The sequence below is a fragment of the Petaurus breviceps genome, unplaced genomic scaffold (genome assembly GCF_028583685.1).
Source record: "Petaurus breviceps papuanus isolate PSGF00001 unplaced genomic scaffold, PetGlider_PUasm1.0 90847, whole genome shotgun sequence".
Taxonomy (NCBI): Eukaryota; Metazoa; Chordata; class Mammalia; order Diprotodontia; family Petauridae; genus Petaurus; species Petaurus breviceps.
This window is the reverse complement of record NW_027187360.1, coordinates 13,256,225-13,275,641: the sequence shown is the minus strand read 5'-3', so window position 1 is coordinate 13,275,641 and position 19,417 is coordinate 13,256,225. Positions and strand designations below refer to the sequence as shown.

Below are 19,417 nucleotides of genomic sequence, written 5' to 3'. Positions count from 1 at the left end.
TCTCTCTCTCTCTCTCTCTCTCTGTCTCTCTCTCTCTCTCTGTCTCTTTTTCTCTCTGTCTCTCTCTGTGTGTCTGTCTTTCTGTCTCTCTCTCTCTCTCTCTCTCTCTCTCTCTCTCTCTCTCTCTCTCTCTCTCTCTCTCTCTCTCTCTCTCTCTCTCTGTCTCTCTCTCTCTCAGACTCCATAGGGAGAAGTATCTCATAGAATGACAGTTACAATTGTCATCCTCTTCATCCTCTTGGCTTCTCTCCATCTTAAAGAGACAGTAGTAGTTTCTATACATAAATACAAGCAATTTGAATGTGCATGGTGTGCTATCTTTGAATTAATCTACTTCAAGTTTCATCTTTTGGGGTTCACTCATTTTATATCATGAATCAATTTTAACCAGCTACCAAGTTTAAATCCTTCTTAAAACAATGACTTATGGGGGCAAGTCTTTTTTTTTTTTAACTAAAATTAGGAGTGGTATTATAATAAATTCAGAGTAATATATTTTTTAGTTGATAAAAAAAATGAGCACAAAATTCACTGGCCCCCAATCTTTGCAGCATAAATTCCCACTTTTCTTCTTCTAAATGGCTATTTCCTATCTCTTCATTATTCCTCTCCCAAATAATTAACTTTCTGTCCCCCAACACACCAGTCTACAGCCCTGATATCTGTAGGGAGCTAACAGAATTATTAACTTCTGGAATCCATATTAGTTTCTGATCTTCCCTTGTCTCAGATTTTTTTTTATTCTCTCTCTCTCTCCCTCTGTCCCTCTCTCTTTCTCTCTGTCCCCCTCTCTCCTTCTCTCCCTCTCTCTCTCAACACAAGACTAAAGCTTTCGAATAAAACTTAAGTAGAAAGACCGAGGGGAGGTCCAGGCCACAGTCTCCAAAACATATTTACACGCCAATAGACTTCTGCAGGGTTTCTGCAGCTCATAAAATTGCTTAAACCCATAAATAAAAATAATGCCTTCCAAAATGTGGCTTCCATGGGTTTCATTCCTTTTGTTCCTATAAAAAATAAGGGAAGGACAAAGTCCTCCTTTTACCTCACACTGACCTGGGGTCAGTCAGCCGGTGCCATAAGCCATCAGCTAAAATTTATTTGAGTCTCCCTGTCTGTTATATTTGAGGGAACGGCTAAAAAGCACTGGTTGACGGAGACCGGAGATGCTTTCTCTCTTCCAAACTGGTGCTTGGAAAGCAGGGTGGGTGGGTGGGGGGCGGTATTCTGAGCTTTTCACGGTCTTTCCCTCCATGAAGTCCTACCTAGGATTCGAGACATCTGCCCGCAGGCTAAGTGAGGAGCAACTCCTAGTCCACTACCCTTGCGCCCTCTAAGCTACTTCAGTATTACGCAAATTTCCCCCGCCACACACGTACAGACACACAGACAGACACACACGCAGACACACACACACCCACCACCACCACCTCAGCTCAGATCCTAGGGCTGTAGCCTACTGCGGAGGAAGTTTCCAAATATGATAATCCTGAGGGGAATGAGCCAGGAATAAAAGAGCTTGCCATTGACAAATGCAACTCTCCTTTCCCCATTTTCCACCATCTTCGCCACCCTCTTCAAAAAGACAGGGACAAGAATGCTTGGGAATTCCATAACTCAGAACGACATTCATTAAGCAACTACTACATAAGTTAATGAAGTCACCGCCACCACCATCGCCACCACCACTGGATGTATTTTCCTCCTTCCGAGTCTGTGTGCACGTCTGTGTCTCTGTGTGTCTCAAGTCTGCGGGTGGCGTGTGGTGGTGGCTTTGGTGCATTCAGGAATGCACTCTGTCCCTTTAAGAGTCAGTTTCACTCCCCCCCCATTCATTCCGCCCCCCCCCCCCTCCTCGCGCTGGGAGGGAGAAGGGAGGGGGTGCGGGGGAACCTCGGTAGGGATTGGTGCAGCCGCCAAGGCTAGAGGGGGGCTCCTCTCCTCCTTCCTAGACTCCCCCCCATCCCCCTCCGCCAGTGCGGTGGAAAAGGGCAGTTCCGTCTAGCGCTGACGTCAGGCCGTCTGCCTGCCTCAGTCCCGTATCTCCATATGAAACCCAATCTCCTTGGACTTGAAGGAGGAGGCGGAGGAGGCGGAGTGGCTGGGGAAGCCGCCGCCGGGAGTCCGTCGCTCCGTCCGGCCAGCGCAGAAACAGAGTAGTAGCTAGGCGCTTTCTGCCGGCGCTGGGGCAAGGGAAACTTACCGAGAGGCTGGAGAGAAGGGGCGCCGGGGGGAGGGAAGAAAGAGCAACGAGGTCCTCCCCCCTGTTTGACTGTTTCTTCCCCCCACCGTTTTTGGGGGTTTTGTTTTGTTTTATAACTTAATTTTTCCAGAATTGGTTTGTTGTTTTTTTTTTTTTTAAGAGAAAAAAGCGCATTGCCTTCTCTTCCCTCCCCGGGCTGAAGCAGCGGCAGCCGCAGGATCCTCCTTTATGTGGTGCCTCCCGGAGCCCCCCTCGCTCTTCTCCAAGTCCCCCGTTTTCCTCTCCCTCCTTTTTAAATGTATAACTTAATGGGTCTCAACAGCACCGCGGCCGCCGGGCAGCCCAATGTGTCCTGCACATGCAACTGCAAAAGGTCTTTGTTCCAGAGCATGGAGATCAGTGAGTATCCTATCTCCCTTCGCTTCTTGCTCGGGTTCCCCTCGGTCCTGGCCCACAGCAGCCTCTCTAGCCCCTTTGCTGGGGACCCCTTATCTCGTAGCCATTCTTCTGCTGCGCTCTCTCCGCGGTGTTCTCCCCTTACGGCTTTTCTCTCGTCTCTTTTCCTCGCCTCTCCAATTTCCTCTCACCCCTTTATCTTTGCTCTCTTTTCTCTCCTTTCTGCTCATCTCACTTTTCTCCTCACCTCACTCACTTCTCACCTTTACTCTCTTATCCTAACCTATCCTCTTCTCACCTCTTCACACCTCCCGTTTCTTCTTACCTCACCTCTCCTCTGCTCACCTCTCTTCTTCCCTAAGCTCCACACGGCAGTCTTCCTTCCTCTCGCTTCAGACTCTCCTTTCTCACCGGAGGTGCGGGGTCTATCTGTCTGCCTGTCTGTCTGTCCCACTCGTATGTCTATGTCTGGGATGTTTTCTGAACCTGAAAGTGCTTTCTGTTCCGGCTTCCCCGCCTCGCAGCTCCGTGTAGGGGCTCCGGAGTCTGACTTTTGGAGAGGTGGAGCGAGAAGGGCTACGGGGCAGGTGGTGAGGGGCTCCCTGTGATTTAGTTGCTCTCTCCAGTGCTTCCTGTTCCAGATCCACTTCGGAACTGGGGGCCCTGGACAGGACTCATCCGCTGCCACCTGAGTCGCTCCCCATTACTTCCAGTTCTTCAGCCCCGGGGGCAGTCTACCAAGTCGGACCCAGCCTTTTCTCGCCACCAGCGCTCCCTAGATTGCCACCTCAATCCGGGCCCGGGACGTGGGACCGTTAGGGGCTGGGGTGTCCAGGTTTTGAAGGCTCTGACCCCAGGAGACCGCCGTGGGGAGGTAGGGAGGCTCGGCGGGAAGGCGCGCGCCGCCGCCGCAGGTCTCCAGCTGGCGCGATTCCCGGCTTTGTCCCCACGGTCCCTGAGCGAACTCAGCGGGGTGTGAGAGGAGGGAGTGGGGCGGTGATGGCCAGGCCCTAGAGTCAGTTGAAGCCCCAGCCCCTATCATGAGCAGTCGCCACGACCCTCTTCCCTAGCCCAAGAACTCCCCCTCTACTGGTGTCGGACCCTGAGCCTAGGAGACTTTATGGATCAGCCTGGAGGAGGGTTTGCTTCGTTGGGAAAAGTGCCCCTCTTCCCCAGTCCCCAGGGACTGTCTGGTTCTCTACGGCTCCCCCTTGTCATCACCCTCCGCCCCCTTACCCCTGCTGTCTGGGTGAGGGGGTGTCTTCTTTTGCATCTGTGAATGCCCTGGGGAGCGATGTGTGTGTCGGGGAGGTGGGGGGAATCAATGAAGTTTCCATTTTACTTCCCTAAGGGGCAATGATGATGGAGCAATTAAACGGCTTCCTTATCAACTTAGCTGGTAAAAATGTCCTTCTAGACAGACGTTTGACAGAGAGAGACAGAGAGAGAGAGAGAGAGAGAGAGAGAGAGAGAGAGAGAGAGAGAGAGAGAGAGAGTGTGTGTGTGTGTGTGTGTGTGTGTGTGTGTGTGTGTGTGTGTGTGTGTGTGTGTGCCCTGCCGGTGCGCTTCTATAAATAACCAGGTCTGGGCAGATTGGCGATGTCTAGCCAGGACAATAGCTACATGAGCCCAAGTTTAGGGCACCTTTTGTTGATGCTGGTAGTGCCCTTTTGGGGAAGGACAGGAGGCAAAGCTTTTCTGACTGCTTCATCTTGCAACTGAAATGTCAGAAAAGAACTAAGCATAACTGGAAAATATCCATCATACAGGGACTAAAACCCTTTTTTGGGAGCCCCTAAACATCCCAGCTGGTAATCTCAATTCCCATCCTCAGGTACTTGTTATTTTTATGGGTCTCCAAAGTATTTTGAGTGCTTTATTTGTGCAAAATTCCTGCCTAAAACACTGAAATACATATGTGTATGTGAATACACAGGCACACAAATTTTTCCCCCTCTTTTCCTGAAGGTTAGTCAGGGATGATTAATTCGAATAAGCATTTTCGTATTTTATTCTCCTAGCAATCATAACTATCATCTTTATGGTACTCTAAGGTCATAGATTTAGAGCTGGGAGGGACCTTAGAGGTCTCAGATGAGGAAACCGAGGCACAGAGCACTTACAGTGACTTGGTAAATGTCACACAGGATAGTAAGCTAAGATTTGAACCCGGATTTCCTGACAACACATATATTTCCATTTCTGTTAAGCTGCTGTGCCTCAGAACAACACTGTGAAGTGGATGGGGATGTTACTACATTACTGTATGCATAGTAGATATTATCCCCATTTAAAAGGCGGTTGGGAAAGATTGTGACTTCCCGAGCCACACACTGAGCAGAACTCCTGATTTCAGGTCTGGCCCTTTCTTGTAATCACTTGTAATACATCAGATGTCTTTCTAGTCCCTTCATTTGTCTGTCAGTGCACACAAATACTGGGTGGAATCTTTGTTTGGGGTGATAGGTTGTGGATAAAGTTGGGGGAAGGAAATCGGAAGCTTATCTGGACTGTGTGTCCACACTTACCTCAGGCCAGGGACCTGCTTCGGGTGTACAGACCCGAGTGGTGCTTGCAGGGTCATGGGAGTACCACATTCATTAGCCAGGCAGCATGGTGTTGCTACATATTAGACAGAATGCTTGGCCAGGATTGTAGCCTCACTGTACAGTACTATGCAAAAGGTAAAAATAACAAGGGGCCCTGCCTTCCCAGACAGAAGAGAAAGCGGAGCTGCTGTCAAGAGATGTTGGTTTGCTTTGGTTACCAGAGTCCAGACATCCCACTCCATTCCCTCCAAATAATTAAAGTCCTTACTAAGAGCTCTGGGCAGAGTCCTTCCCTCCCTTGGCCTTTAGTATTTTTTCAATGTCAGGGCAGTTGAAGTGGTAAAATAGCCCACTTAGTTCTCCAAAGGGCCTTTGTAAACTCCTGAGACATAATTAAATGCCTGTGAATATTATTAAAATATGTTCACATGTGTTTGGAAACAGATTCTCACCAATTTTAAAGGGCTAGCTACATTTTATTTCATTTTGCTGTAAAGTATTATGCTGGAGGGTCACTAAATTACTGTTAGCATTAAATGATATGATTCTGTGTTCCAGAGCTGTATCATCTTCCTTTTCCTCCTTCCCTTCAGGGTCTTGCATCTTACTTTTTTTAAAATTCATCATTTTTATTTCTGTCCCTTCCTCTCAACTAATCAGCCATAATGATGTTTTGGCTGACACGGAGACAGTCTTGTTAATTTAGTTGTCTGCCCTAACTGTCTGCTCTTCCAAATAGACTTCATTTCTCACTTCTGATGAAGTGAGGCTCTGGGGAGGCTGACCTACAAGGTTAGCATGGCTCACACTTTTGCCTGCCTTTTAGGTGTTCTAATTAGCTCCTACATTCAATATATTTTTTAAACACAGCCCTTAATTATTTGAGGAGAGAAAGCTGGAAAGGCAAAGACATGTCTTTAAAATATTTATTTATCTGTTAGAAATATTAATCAGATTTCCCTAAAAGGTTGTGTTGGCATAGTTAAGTCCAAATGCCCTGTGTTCAGGTCCATCTTTATGCTGAGAGGAAGAAAATTTGGAGTGTCTTAGCCAAAATCTATTTTATATAAAAACTCATCTCAGATGTATTTTCAAATAGTAGTTAATAGTTGGATTTAAGAACTAGGCACTTGAAATGGGTCAGGCTTATAATTTTCATTTTTAGTTAACATTTACAAGTAATGTGGTTGACAGAGGTACTGGACAAGCCATTTTATTTATACTGTGTGGCTAGGTTCTTCCCCTCTCTGTGTTTAAATTTCCTTGTCCATATAATAAAGGAGTTGGATCAGAGAAGCTCTTGCAATCAATCAACAATACTTTAGTATGTGCCAAACGTTCAGCATTGTGCTAAACCCCGAGTATACCAACGTAAAACAGTTCCTGCCCTCAAGGAACTTAAACTCCATCCCTTAATAGCCTATCTTTTAAAATCTCCTGCAGCCTTGTCTTTTGATGGTTATTCTATGCTTTCAGGTCCCTTCTCTCCTGGTGCTTTTATATCTACATGGAGTTAAACACACTTAGAAGAAGCTGACACTTACACGATAGGGTCAGACCTTACTTCTACTTTGTGGATGAGCTCTTAGCTGCATGCTGTCCTACTGGTACTATTGGCATGCTTTAGTTAGGATCATAGAATTACAGAACATTAGAACTGGAAAGGACTTTAGAGATAATCAAATGAGGAAACTGAGTTCCAGGGAAATAAAAAAGTGACCTCTCTAAAAACAGAGAACCAAGTCCACAAACCCAATTCCCTAAGGTTTTTTCTGTAGTTCTTTGTACTGTGTTACCCTTCCATGACTTTAGAAAAATCAGGCTGACTCTATGGAGAATGCTAAAAAGCATATTAACCTAGATTTGAATTTGTCCTTTATAACATATGTAGATTTAGTCTGGCTACTGTTCAGATAAAAACTAAACTGGAGTAGCCTGTTCATATAACTCCAAGGGACCTGGGTAAGTCATTAGACTTTGACTTTCACTAGCCAATAGGGGATGGTTTGAGTCAGAAAATGCAGAATTTCATTTAAATAGTTTGCTACCCTGAAAACAGATTGCAATGGAACACATCTCTTTTTTAGGAAATGGGGGGTGGTCACTGGGATTAAAAGCTGCCAAGTGCTAACAGACTTCAGATCAAAGGACAGATGTTTAAACTGCCTACTTTTGAGGAAAGAACTGTTCTCCTGGCAAGTTTTTGTTTTGTTTTGTTTTGGATTTTTTTGGGGGCGGGGGCTCTCTGATTGACTTCATCTCACTGCCTTCTAGAAAAACAACTCATTGGCTTTTTATTGAAGTTTCTGATCAGACAAATGCCAAGAAAAATCTTAGGGCTGTGGATCCCAGGGACTTTTTGGACACATACATCCATTTATTCAACAAGTGTCTCTTGAGCACCTACTGTGTGATTTGGTTGCCTGGTTGGCACAGAACTCCTGTAAGCTGAGCTCTTGAATGTGCACTGGCTTTACAGCAGGGTAGCTAGGAGGCAACCAGAGTGGAATGGAGGAATCTCTAAATTTGTCATCAGAAGATGGGGACTTTGAATCTTGGCTCTATTACCTACTCAGCTGTGTGACCTTATGCAGGTCACTTCACTTTGCATTTGAATTGCTATATAAATGTCAGGTATATAAATCTGGTTCTTCAAAAAAAAAAAAATCATCTGCTGGCCAGAATCCTGCCATTTTGGATTCTTTTTCCAAAGTAGCATTAAATGACTTTATTGTCAGTGATTCAACTGATCATAGTTACACAGAATGATAGATTTGGAACTGGAAGGGACCTTAGAGGTCATCCAGTCCAAAACCCTCACTTTACAAGTGAAGAAATTGAGTCCTAGAAAGAGACTGAATGACTTGTTGGAGCAAGCTACTTAAATTAAGTCACAAAACCAGGATTCAAACTCATGGCTTCTGACTACAAATTCAGTGGCAAAGCTGGGATTTGAACCCAGTCCCCTGGCACCAATTCCAATACTCTTTCCACCATACCCTACTTTTAACACTAATCCAAGGGCTGGCAAACTATAGCCTATGGACCAAATTCTGCTAGTCAGTTGTAATTTGCTGACCCCCACAAATCAAACATTTGCCTTCTTGACAGTATGAAAGGTGCCATTAAAAATGTCTAGTTAGGTTCCTTTTATAAAACCATAAGTTTAAGTCACATCCTCCTACCTCAGGGAATGAGTGCATTACTAAGTATTTTTTTGGGGGGGGTTCTCTTGATTGGATAGAGGAGAGACATAGTAAATGATGTGTGTTTATATCTTTAAAAAAATCTGGTAATTCAGGATTTGGGATTTGATTTGTTCAGTAATGGTGTTCATTAAAAGAGTACGTAGTATAATATCGTATTCACCACTGCAGGGTTGACCACAAGGGCTTTCTGCTTGCTTCAAATTCACACACAAAAATCGACTCAGGCTTGAAGGGTTTGCCATCTGCCTAGGTTGAGGAAACCCTGGCATTGATGAGAAAGGATCTGTGATTTTTATTATTAAAGTAAAAAGAAAATAATGCCAATGAATCTCTCCCCCAACACACATGCTAATATATTCTAGTGGGGAGGTGGGGTTGGCCCAGATATTTTGAGGCCATCTTGATTTCAAATGGCTTTCAGTTCTGGGCAAATAAGGCAGTTGGTTTCTGTGAAGGAATTAGGCTTAAGGATACAAAAGCAAATGCTGAATTATTCCAGGCTCAAGTCTGGCTTTCTCAGTGACTCAAGGGATGAATCTTCCTGTAGCAATACCAGTCTCTCCAGCCACCATTTTCCCCCACCCCCACTGTCCTGGTTAAGCCAGTTAAAGGGTTCAGGGTAACAGGTCAGGGGTGAGCTCAATGTTTGCTGAGTCTCTAAATAACTAATTATTCCTCTCAACAAACACAGTCATGCTACACCCTTCTCACTTTGGTGGCCAGCTTCCCAGTTCTCTGGAAATGGTTAAAAACCTCTTTTTGATGAAGGGAAAAGAAGAAAAAAACCCACAACAAATGGCTCCTGGGTGAGTTGTGTAAATTTATGCAATAGCCTTTCCAAATGAAAAAGAGTCTTGCTAAGTTGTTCCTGGAGTAAGGCTTCTCTTGTGCCAAAGCTGCTTTTGTGGGGGGAGGGGGGGGAGGGGGGGGGGAACTGCTCTCCTCTCCAAGGCTCTGACTTTGTAAACTACCAGAGCCCAGATCCAGGGACAAGTCACCAAAGGAAACACACAGTATTAGGTCTTTTTCAGAATAACACCTGAAACATTTGGAATTATCTATAATCTTGAATTCTTTAACTGTTGGAAAATAAGATGTCCTGTGTCATTTTACAGCTGGAGGCTTTGGGGTTGTTGTTGTGTTTTGTTTTTGTGAAGGGTCACCGGTTTTCGACCCCCAGAGAGCTAGCCCCTTACTTGGGTGGTGTTTATGTAGAGAAGTTTTTCATTTCTGTCCATTTTCAGGTACTGTAGTATTTAATCCTAAAAAACAAAAACAAAAAAAAAACTTTACAGATTGCTCTGAGTGTAGGGTCATGCCAAAGAAAGAGAAGACATTCTTACAAATGGATTTCTCAATTCCAGTCCCTTGCCAGCCTTTGGCTTTCCCTGTGCTACACTCATGGGATGAATGAGCCTGCATTGACAAGCCATTTTTAGAACTGTTGTCAAGTCAGTTGGTGTGCTCACAGGTGTGAATGATGATGACATCTTCCACCTGCCATCTGGTTAGGGTTGTGGGGGTTATCCCCAGTAGTTGAAATGGGCTACAGCGACCAATCTATTCTCTCACCTGGTCTCCCTTATGACAAGCCACATATGTTAGTCTAGTGTCTACACATAACAGGTACTCGGTCACTGCAGCTGCTGTTGAATACAATCTTTGGCCAGAGAAGGAGGCAAAGCTACCTTTTCCCTGTGGGGGGGAGGCAACTGTAATCTTGGCTTCCTTAGTGCCATGCTCTAACTATTTGGTTAACTGGCACAAACCAAAGTATCTGAAGAATTTGCTTGGCAGATGTTTGGCTGAGTCCTTCAAGAGGATGCCAATGTTGGCGTTTCTAGGATCTGTCACTTAATTTAACTGTGGCATTATTGGGAACAAAGGTAGAATCACACAGGGCTGAAGGGTAGCCCCTGATCCTTGGTTCATTCCAAAGCGTCAGAGCCCCTCCAAGTTGAGGGGCCTCCCATAGATGACTGGAGATAATGATAGGAAAATGAGCAGGCACCCCATCTGACAATCATCCATGGCTTAAAAAAGAAAAATACTTTCAAACCTCAAAGCCCAGGATTATAGGGAGCTGGTAGTATAGTGACTGGTGCTTTCTTTGACAGACACATGGCATAGGAGTCAGAAAGACCTAAATTTAAATATTGTCTCTGGTACTTTGACTAGATGTGTGACTTTGTGCCAAGTTATTTACTCTTGTTGTACCTGAGTTTCCTGATCAGTAAAAGGTAACTAATATGTATTATTGGTAGCATCTCAAGTGTTGTAAGGTTCCAGTGTAACAATGGATATAAAGTGGTTTGTAAATCTTTATTTGCTATATAGATGTTAACTATTATTATTAACCTGCTTAAGCTCGCCCTCCCCTGTATACATTGTTACTGTGTACCTTGCCACACTATATGTGAATCTTGAGGCATAGGCTAGAAATATTCCCTTGACGTGCCAATGCCTGAAATGATTTTCAGTGCAAACCACTTGACGGCTTATTGCTAACTCTTCCCTTCAGTGAGGAGTTAAGATGACATTAATAAGCAGATTTTTTGACACTTCATTTCTTGTCAGCCTGTAGCACGGAGGTATTTGTTACCAACCAGAATATGTCATTTTGGAAAAGTTACCATGGGTTATTGTGAAGCCGATAGAATTAGCTTGCCAACATGGGATGATGCTGAAATTTGAATGAAAAGTCGGGATGTCCCTAGGCTCAGGTGGCTGAGCACACCCAACTTTCTAGGCTCTCCGAAGGTATCCCTAAATGCTTCCTAATTTTCTGATCTTTAATCTTTTCCTTGCAAGAATCATTAGAAAGTAATTTTAATTTTCTACCCTAAAACCACCTGCCAGTTAGATCAAAGACTACAGATTTAAAGCTTTCAAGGAACAAATAACAGAGGTGATCTAGCCCAGGGGTGGGGCCTAGAGGCCAGCAGGTTACCCACCCCTGAGTCTAGCCCAAGGCAGCATTTTTATAGAGGGGGAAACTAAGGCTTAGAAAGGAGTTGTATGTGGTGAAGCCATGATTGAAATCTAAGGCCTCTGACTCCAAATCCAGCATTTGGTTCATTCCAATGTATGGTTTGGAAGTAAAGAGGGAAGAGGAGAAAAAGTCCAATGTTGAGTTACTTCTCTTAGACATTAAAAAAAAAAAAAAACATTTGAAGGATTTTCCACTCATTGGCACTTGCCTTTTTTTGTGTGTATGGGTCTTGTTTCCACAGCCAGGTTAAGATTTTCTTTGAGAAACTAGGGATTGATTTTGTAGCAATAGATAGTAAATTCCTTGGGGAGTTATTGTAAGTTTGGGGTCTTACAGAAGGTGCTTAATAAATGCTTGACTATTGACAACCCTGTTTGAATTTGCTTTTCATCTTGTTTGTAGATTTAGGGACTCAAGGCTTTTCAAAGATCCACTAGTTCAGGTCCCAGACCCCCTAAAAGGAGTTGTCCAGTGAAGTTTGGATTCAGTCAAAGGGCTGAACTTGAGGGCCTAGAGACCGAAGGGTCCCTACTCCTTGGACTGGTGAAAACTCCCTCCTTTTAAAGGTGAGGAAACTTGGACCCAGAGAAGTGAAATGACTTTGGCCAAGGTCACTCAGGTGACCTCTTAGGAGAACCAGTACTGGAACTCAGGTCTTCTGACTCCATCTCTTATTATACTCACTCCTTCACTGAGCCACACTGATTGTTCTGGTACACCTTGGATCTGAACCTTTAGGTTCCTATATTTCTGACTGTGTTGAGGGAGATATGAAAATAAAACTAACAAAAATCTTTCCTAGATTGAAACACAACAATCAGTCATTAGCTCCCAGTGCTTTGAGTGAGGTACTGGAAGGGGTGGGGGCAATGGGGAACAGTGTCTGCCTGAGGGACTGGAGTGTACGTGGTCCTGGTCCCAATTAAACATTCCTTATGGAATTAAGCACACCTCCTCCTTTCCCCACTGGTTATTACACTTTGCCAGAATAGGTAGGTTTAGGTTTTTGGGAAAAGTTAGCATTTATTTATGGTAGTCTGGGTAACAGAAATCTATAGAAAGTGGTGCTTCAGCAGGAAAACTCTGTTCCTTTTGACACTACTAAGGGCTTCAGGTCTCTATATGTGCAACCACCCACCAATCCATTACAGCTAATTTCTTGGCACTGGACTTGCAAACGATATTTCTGGTGACAAGAAAACCTACCTCCCTGCAGGAAGCAGCAGGATGTAGATTATATGACTCTAGGCTTTGACTTCACCGAATGAAAATTCTCCTGTGTGTACAGTTGTTCCTTTTAGAAATGACTTGGATACATTCCTATTAATCTTATCTCTTCTCTATCTAGGGCGTAGCACATAGACTTGAAAAGGACACTCTAGCCTGTAATACCCTGAGGCTTTCAAGGAGTTAATGTGTGACACACATATTTGAATGAATTTTAGCTTGTTTTCACAGTTACCAGACTAAAACCGACACATTTGAAGGGCCTACGGACTTAAGAATGTATCAGTCTGTTCCTGTTCAGTGTCTTATTCCTTTCAAAAAATTGCAGATTTTTTTTTTGGAGGGGGCAGGGAGTGGTAAAGGCTGGGGGTAGAAGGGGGTAGAAATAAATTGGCTTAGAATCTCACAAAGTATTTTGAATGAACTGCTACAGATTTCAGCCGTATTGGGTAATTCAAAGAGGAAGACTTTCTTTCCAGACATATTTCAGCAGCAACCATTTATCATTATTATATATCAGCAAGCTTGGGGAACTACTTTTTACTAAGAAAAAAGACTTTAATTATTGGTAACAAGGACAATTCCCAGACAACTTTGTGATCTGATTTTTTTTTTTTTTTGCATTTTCTCTGTAGCAGAGTTCTTGTGGTATTTTTTGTTCTTTTTTTTTTTTTAATCCCCTCAAGCCAGCACTGTACTAATTCTCTTCCCAGAAAAGTCTTTCCTCTGGACAAATTATCTGATGCTACAAAATCAAGAATGACCACCTTAGACATAGTAATCAGAAGGCTGAACATTTTGTCCAAGCAGGTTCCATTTCTACCAGCCTTAATTTCCTTTACGTCTTTGACAAATTGTATTATGCAGTGTCTTTGCCTCACATCCTTCCTGGTTTCTTCTGCAGTCCCTTCTGGCTGGGATTTAAATTAGTGTCTCTGTTTCTATTGGCACATTCCTACAATAGCAAAAGGCGATTTTGTTGGTGATCTTAATGACAATCTCCTAAGATTGGGGGTGAAAATTTTCCTTCCCTACCTTGATGATTTCCATAACTTTCCTAAAATGCCACTTGCCAGCATCTGAAGAGTTCACTCAGACAACCATTTTTAGATACTGTTTTTACCCATGACATTTTTTCCCCTGTGCCCTGAATATATCAGGGAAAAGATAAAAAGGTTATCTTATAAACTGACTCACGTAAGACCTAGTCAAGTCGGTTTTATGTCCCCTGGTAGGTCTAACCAAACCCCTGCAGAATTTTGCTTCATCTCTGAAGAGCAGAAGAAACAAGATATTGTATGTATATAAATGAAACTTATTTTTCATTGAAAAAAAAACACCATGACCCTACAAGGGGTTTTTTGTTTGTTGTTGCTAAAGTTAATCATTGAGGACATTATTAGAAAGTTCTTTGCTCCTTGGCACCGAATTTTCAAGTAGATTGTGTACATGGCAAGAATAAATTTTTTAGGGGCGGCCAGGTGGCTCAGCGAGTAAGAGCACTGGCTCCAGTGTCAGGATGACCTGGGAATCAAATCCAGGCTCCGATACTTAGCATCACACCCAGAAATAACTGGCCGTACCTTGAGCAAGTTACTTAACCCTGATTGCTTAAAAAAAAAAAAAAAGAATAAATTTTTTACCAGTGTAATCCCAACCCTCTCAAGTGGATCTTCAAAACCTAAAGGCAATATAACCAGTGTCTATGCAAAGCCACAAAACCACTATGAAAAATGACAACTTCAGGCAAAGGTCTGGGTGTAGCCTGGGCCCTCCCTGAGCATGCATGCACTACCTGCTCTGACAAAGCTTTCCAAAAAGTTCATCATAGTTCAGAGAGGGACCTTTCTCACTCTCCTTGCTTGGGAGCTCCCTTGAGAAAAGACTGTCTGTATCAATATGTGGTGACATGGCAGCTCAGACAGGTGTGCCAGCTGAGGAGTCAGTCTAAACCATGAACCTTGTCCAGCCTTGGGGTCCAACAGACTTCTTGAATTGGGGGGGGGGGAGTCTTTGCTGGCAAGGACAATTATGGTACTGTTTTGTTTGGACTTTTTTTTCTTTATATCTTATTTTGTTAAACCAATCTGCCCTTTAGGCAGAAGGATTTTCAGCCCAAATGATCTAGAAGATGGCTTCCCCCTGTTGATTAAATTCCCAGGTGTGTTGCATAATCCTCCCTACCCATCACCTGGCCTGTGGAAACACAGCCCAAATCTTCGAGGTGAACCCTGGCTTTACATCCCACCTCCACTCCCAAGTGCTTTTAATGCAATAAGGGTTCAGCTGACAGACAACTGAAGAACAGGATCAGGTACAATAGAAAGGGTTCCTGACACCAACTCTTTGAGGGCCATCTGCCCTCAGAGGGCCCCACCTGAGCCAGGTGGCATGCATTCAAAATGGATTTACCTAGACTGGAAGGGGGAACAAGCCAGACTTACTGGCCTAATTTGGAGGATACGTTTCTTTGGATTCTATACGGTCAGAGCCCATACCACTTTTGAGTTTGCATAAATTTTTATAGAATATAAAGCATTTGATCTCAAATATATCCACTAGAAGGAAGTTAAAAGGCTGTGTGAAACTTTGTTTGATATGCATCATAATCCCCCGAACAGAAGGAAATCTTTCTTTGTTACTGTTCTACTAACAGAGCTGGTTATTTCTTTTTTGGTTTCAAGTTGTTGGTTTGGGAATGTGGGGGAGTGGGAAGGAAATGTGCTGGGTGATTCAGTAAGAACTTGTTACTACTTAGACATTGGCTAACACTAGGTGAATATTTATTCTCCATTTTCAGAGAACACACAAGTATACACCTCATTAACAATGTCTATCCTGTGTAATCGAGGCCTTGGAAAATAAAGCCTCAAAAACTATATTTTCCAAAGATGGAGAAAATGAAATGATCCATCACTGGAAGGAATCTTGTGCCTCTTTTTTTTTTTTTTGCTCTCATTTTCTTCTAGCCGGCTGATCTGTTGTAGCAGGTTCGTTACTCTATCGCCTAAAACAATTTAGTCAGTAATAATTCTGTAAACCGATGAATCAACTTTGCGCAAACACCCTGAGTAATTTCTTTGTTCTTTTCTTTTTCACTTTGTAATTGGTGTCTGTAGAAGCCCGGAAGGTTTGGTCTTGTGGAAAGCATGATTCATTTATTGGTGTCTGCGCAGCCTAGTTATCATTCAGGAGTTCTAGAGTGCCTCGGCAAGCCAAGGGTGATTCATACATGGCTAAGCATACGAGCAAATGGGGTCACGGCCATCTGCAGAAACTTTTCTAATCTATTTATGGTATGGGAGAAAGAAGTGGGTGTATTAAGGATGATGGAATAGGTGTCAATTACATTGGTGCATAGAACCGATTAAGTAACACTAACCATCACTTAAAAACCGCTTTCTGTCCACTGCTGGCGATCGTTCCAATAGATCACAGCTAAATGCGCTCATATCTGTTTAGTGTATCAGCCCTGTGTGTTTATGGATGGCGGTTTCTTCAGCAGACAGACTGGGGAACTTGTCCCCATAAGACCCAGAGGTGAGCATAAAGTTGCCTTTGCCACTCAGACCTGCGGACTGATAAAAGCAAGAGCTTTAATTTGTTGCTGCTGCTGTTGTTTTGCTTTTCTAACAAATCAAATATATTTTTGGAGAATACTTGAAGAAAATGGTTGCAGTAAGGTTTGCAAGACTTTGAGGCCCAGGCATTTGTCTCCAAGAAAGTCTCCTCATTTTCCACCCATTTCACTAACAATGGCAATTATTAGCTATTTGCATAATACTGCAAAGCAGTATAAACTCACGTAGTGGTGCTGATTTAATTTAATTATAGTAGTCAGTTTCTGCTCTGGATGAAATGGCTGCTGACTTCCTTGGCTTTGGAGGGATAACAGTTGATTTCCTCTTTATCCAGAGATGGTGATGATGAGGATGAATAACATGATGAAGATTGATGCTAATGATAACTCACGTTTCTCTGACACTTTAAAGTTTACAAAGCACTTTCCTAAAAACAGTTCTGCAGAATGGAAATTGCAAGTGTCCTTATACTCATTTCTCAGAAATGGACACTGATAAGAGGTGGGATGCTTTGCTCGGGATCACATAATGGGTAGTACAGTGGTTAGAGCACTGGAATTAGACTCATCTTCCTAAGTTCAACTCTGACGTCAGACACTAGCTGTGTGACCCTGGGCAAGTCACTTACACTTGTCTGCCTCAATTTCCTCATCTGATAAAATGAGCTAGAGAAGGAAATGGCAAAACACTCCAGTATCACTGCCAAGAGAACCCCAAATGGGGTCATGAAGAGTTGGACATGACTGAAAAAATACTGAACAACAACATAAGTACTTATAAAGGCTCTGGTCCAGGTCTCCTGACTCCAAGTGCAGTGTTCTTTATGCTACCTACAAAATTCAGTCAACTTTCAGATGACTGCTATAACATAACACTTAGTGCTGTGCTGGGTATATTGTAGGCACTTAATACTTATTGACTAACTGCTATAGGTCATTTCTCTTTCATTACAATGTAAGTTCTTCAAGGGCAGGGACTATTTAATTTCTGATTGTATAGCAGTGACTGTCATAGAGTGGGCATATAGTAGGTGCTTAATAATTGTTGAAATAAATTGAACCAAATTAAGGAATGCCATATATCTAATGATATTTTTGCTACAGAGTCACCTTATCTGTAGTTTCACTTAATCTAGTATTAAAATCCATATTCCACTCTAAGTACAGTGTGGGTGGGTAGTCGTGGAGAAACTTATCAGGACGGATCATTTGCAGCAATCCAATCATTTAAGAAGAATTAAACAAGGTTTGAGTGGTTTCTTACTCATTTCCCTATGCCACGAAAGAAAATTCCATAGAGAGTGAGTAGCAGAGTCAGGATCTGAACCCACGTCCTCCCAACTTCAAATCTAATATTCTGTCCACAATACTATATGACCATCTGGGGCTTTGGGAGTTCAGTGTTTTAACTAATGAAAGTGGGAGAGACAGACAGGTTCATTTCATCGGATTCCACAGAAAGGGCATACTTGTAGCTGCAGTTGGTCATCCATCCCATGCCTTCTCCCTCCTACCCCTAGTGTAGACAGTGAATGGGTCAGTATTAGGCAAACACACTGTAAGAGTGCCTTCCCTGGAGAGGGGTAGGCTAGAGTTACCCCTTCAGGCACAAAAGACAACAGCTCCTCCCCTAGAAGTATGCCTCTATGAATGCTAGAAACTTAGAATATAGACCTGGGAGGGACCTTGGTCTAGTTCAAGGGTTCTTACCCTGAGGTCTATGAAATTAAAAAAAAATAGTTTGATATCTGTATTTCAGCACAATTGATCTCCTTTGTGATCATATGTATTTCATTTTATGCATTTTAAAACATTATTCTGAAAAGAGATTCACAGGCTTCACCAGGCTGCCAAAAGGGGTCCAATGACACACATTAGAGTGCCTGATCTAGTCCAATTACTTTGTTTTACAGATGGGGAAACCAAAGTTTAGAGAAATGAAGTGATTTGCCCCAGGTCATATACCTCTAATTAGTAGCAGGAGAGGTAGGATTTGAACCCATGGCTTAGCAGGCTGTTCCCCTGTCTTCTGTCTGCTAAATCATCATCAATCCCACTTTATATCAGATTTAGGAGAACCAAACTAGGTTCGGTTCAGAACCTGATGAGCTCTAATTCAATCGAGGAAGTGTTTAGTGTGAAAAGTAAGAATGTTCAATAAAGCAAAACCCTCTGAAATAATAGTATAGTAGCTCTGACTCTCTTCCAGAGATTTGGAAACTCCTTGATAGAGTTCATACTTTTTCTTATAGCATAGCAACTATTCATTTTGCCTCGTTCTTTTATTCCATAGTTATTCTATCATTTTCAACCTTGTATAATGGAGAGGGAACTCCATCTGGAACAAGAGGACCTGAATTAAAATCTACCTTTCTTTTATTACCACCTCTGAGACCTTGGCCAAGTCATGTACCCCTCTAGGCCTCAGTTTGTTCATCTGTAAAATGGGAAAATTGGACTAGCTAATCTGTAAGGTGCCTTCCCCATCTGTTATATGATCCTTCCTTAGAATGACTTCCAGGCCCAGGCAAGAAATCCTGCCATCCCTTTTCTCCTCAAAGTACCCCCAGGAACTCTTGGCTGGTGCTTAACATTTTTGCCATGATGGCCTCATATCCTTACCTTAAACAGGTAAATTTTCCTGGAAGGAATAACCCTTTAAGATGTTATCAGTCCATAGTTCAAGTGAGTTTAAAATTCTTTTCTGAAAGCAGGGTCTGGCAGGGGGAGAGGACATTAGGGTTCTGGGTTTGGCAGAGAAAAAGGAGAGAGCTGGAGGAAGCTGAGTGTCAAAACAAAGTCAAATTCTGTCTCTTAACACTTTTGCCCTGGTGACCTGTGACCTTCCCACCCCCTTACTTTTTTGCCAAGTTTGGATGCACCAACTCTAGACCCCAGAGTCCAAGCAACAGAATCCAGCCATTTGGTTAACTTTCTGGTTTCTCCTAATTCATCTGAAGCCTTTGACCTTTCTAGAGGCAGTGTGGTTTGGTGAAAAAGGGTCCTGAAGACCCAGATTCACATTGCAGTTCTGTCCCTCACTAGCCTTGAACAAGGCACCCTTGGAGCCACCTCAGTTTCCTCATCTGATGAAGCCAAGATGACATTGTTAGTCATACCTACCTCCTAGTGTCCCTAGAATTAAATGAGCTCATACACGTAAAACATCCTGTAAGCCTCAAAGCACTTTGTAAACATAATTAATTCAGCTTAAAGCTAAAAGAAATTTCTGAATGAGAGCCACCATCTTTCAACAGGCTG

The 19,417-nt window shown here is 43.1% G+C and overlaps 1 protein-coding gene across 2 annotated transcripts in view; it reads left to right on the top strand.

Annotated features, from left to right (window-relative positions):
• The first annotated feature begins 2,019 nt into the window (after window positions 1-2,019).
• PMEPA1 (prostate transmembrane protein, androgen induced 1) overlaps window positions 2,020-19,417 on the top strand; it is a 91,370-nt gene continuing 73,972 nt past the window's right edge. The window contains exon 1 of one of the 2 annotated variants that reach the window (XM_069072468.1): window positions 2,020-2,602. In XM_069072468.1, coding sequence (XP_068928569.1) covers window positions 2,500-2,602 — 103 coding nt within the window. In that variant the 5' untranslated portion in view covers window positions 2,020-2,499. The remainder of the gene's footprint in view (window positions 2,603-19,417) is intronic. The other variant, XM_069072467.1, reaches the window with a different exon arrangement.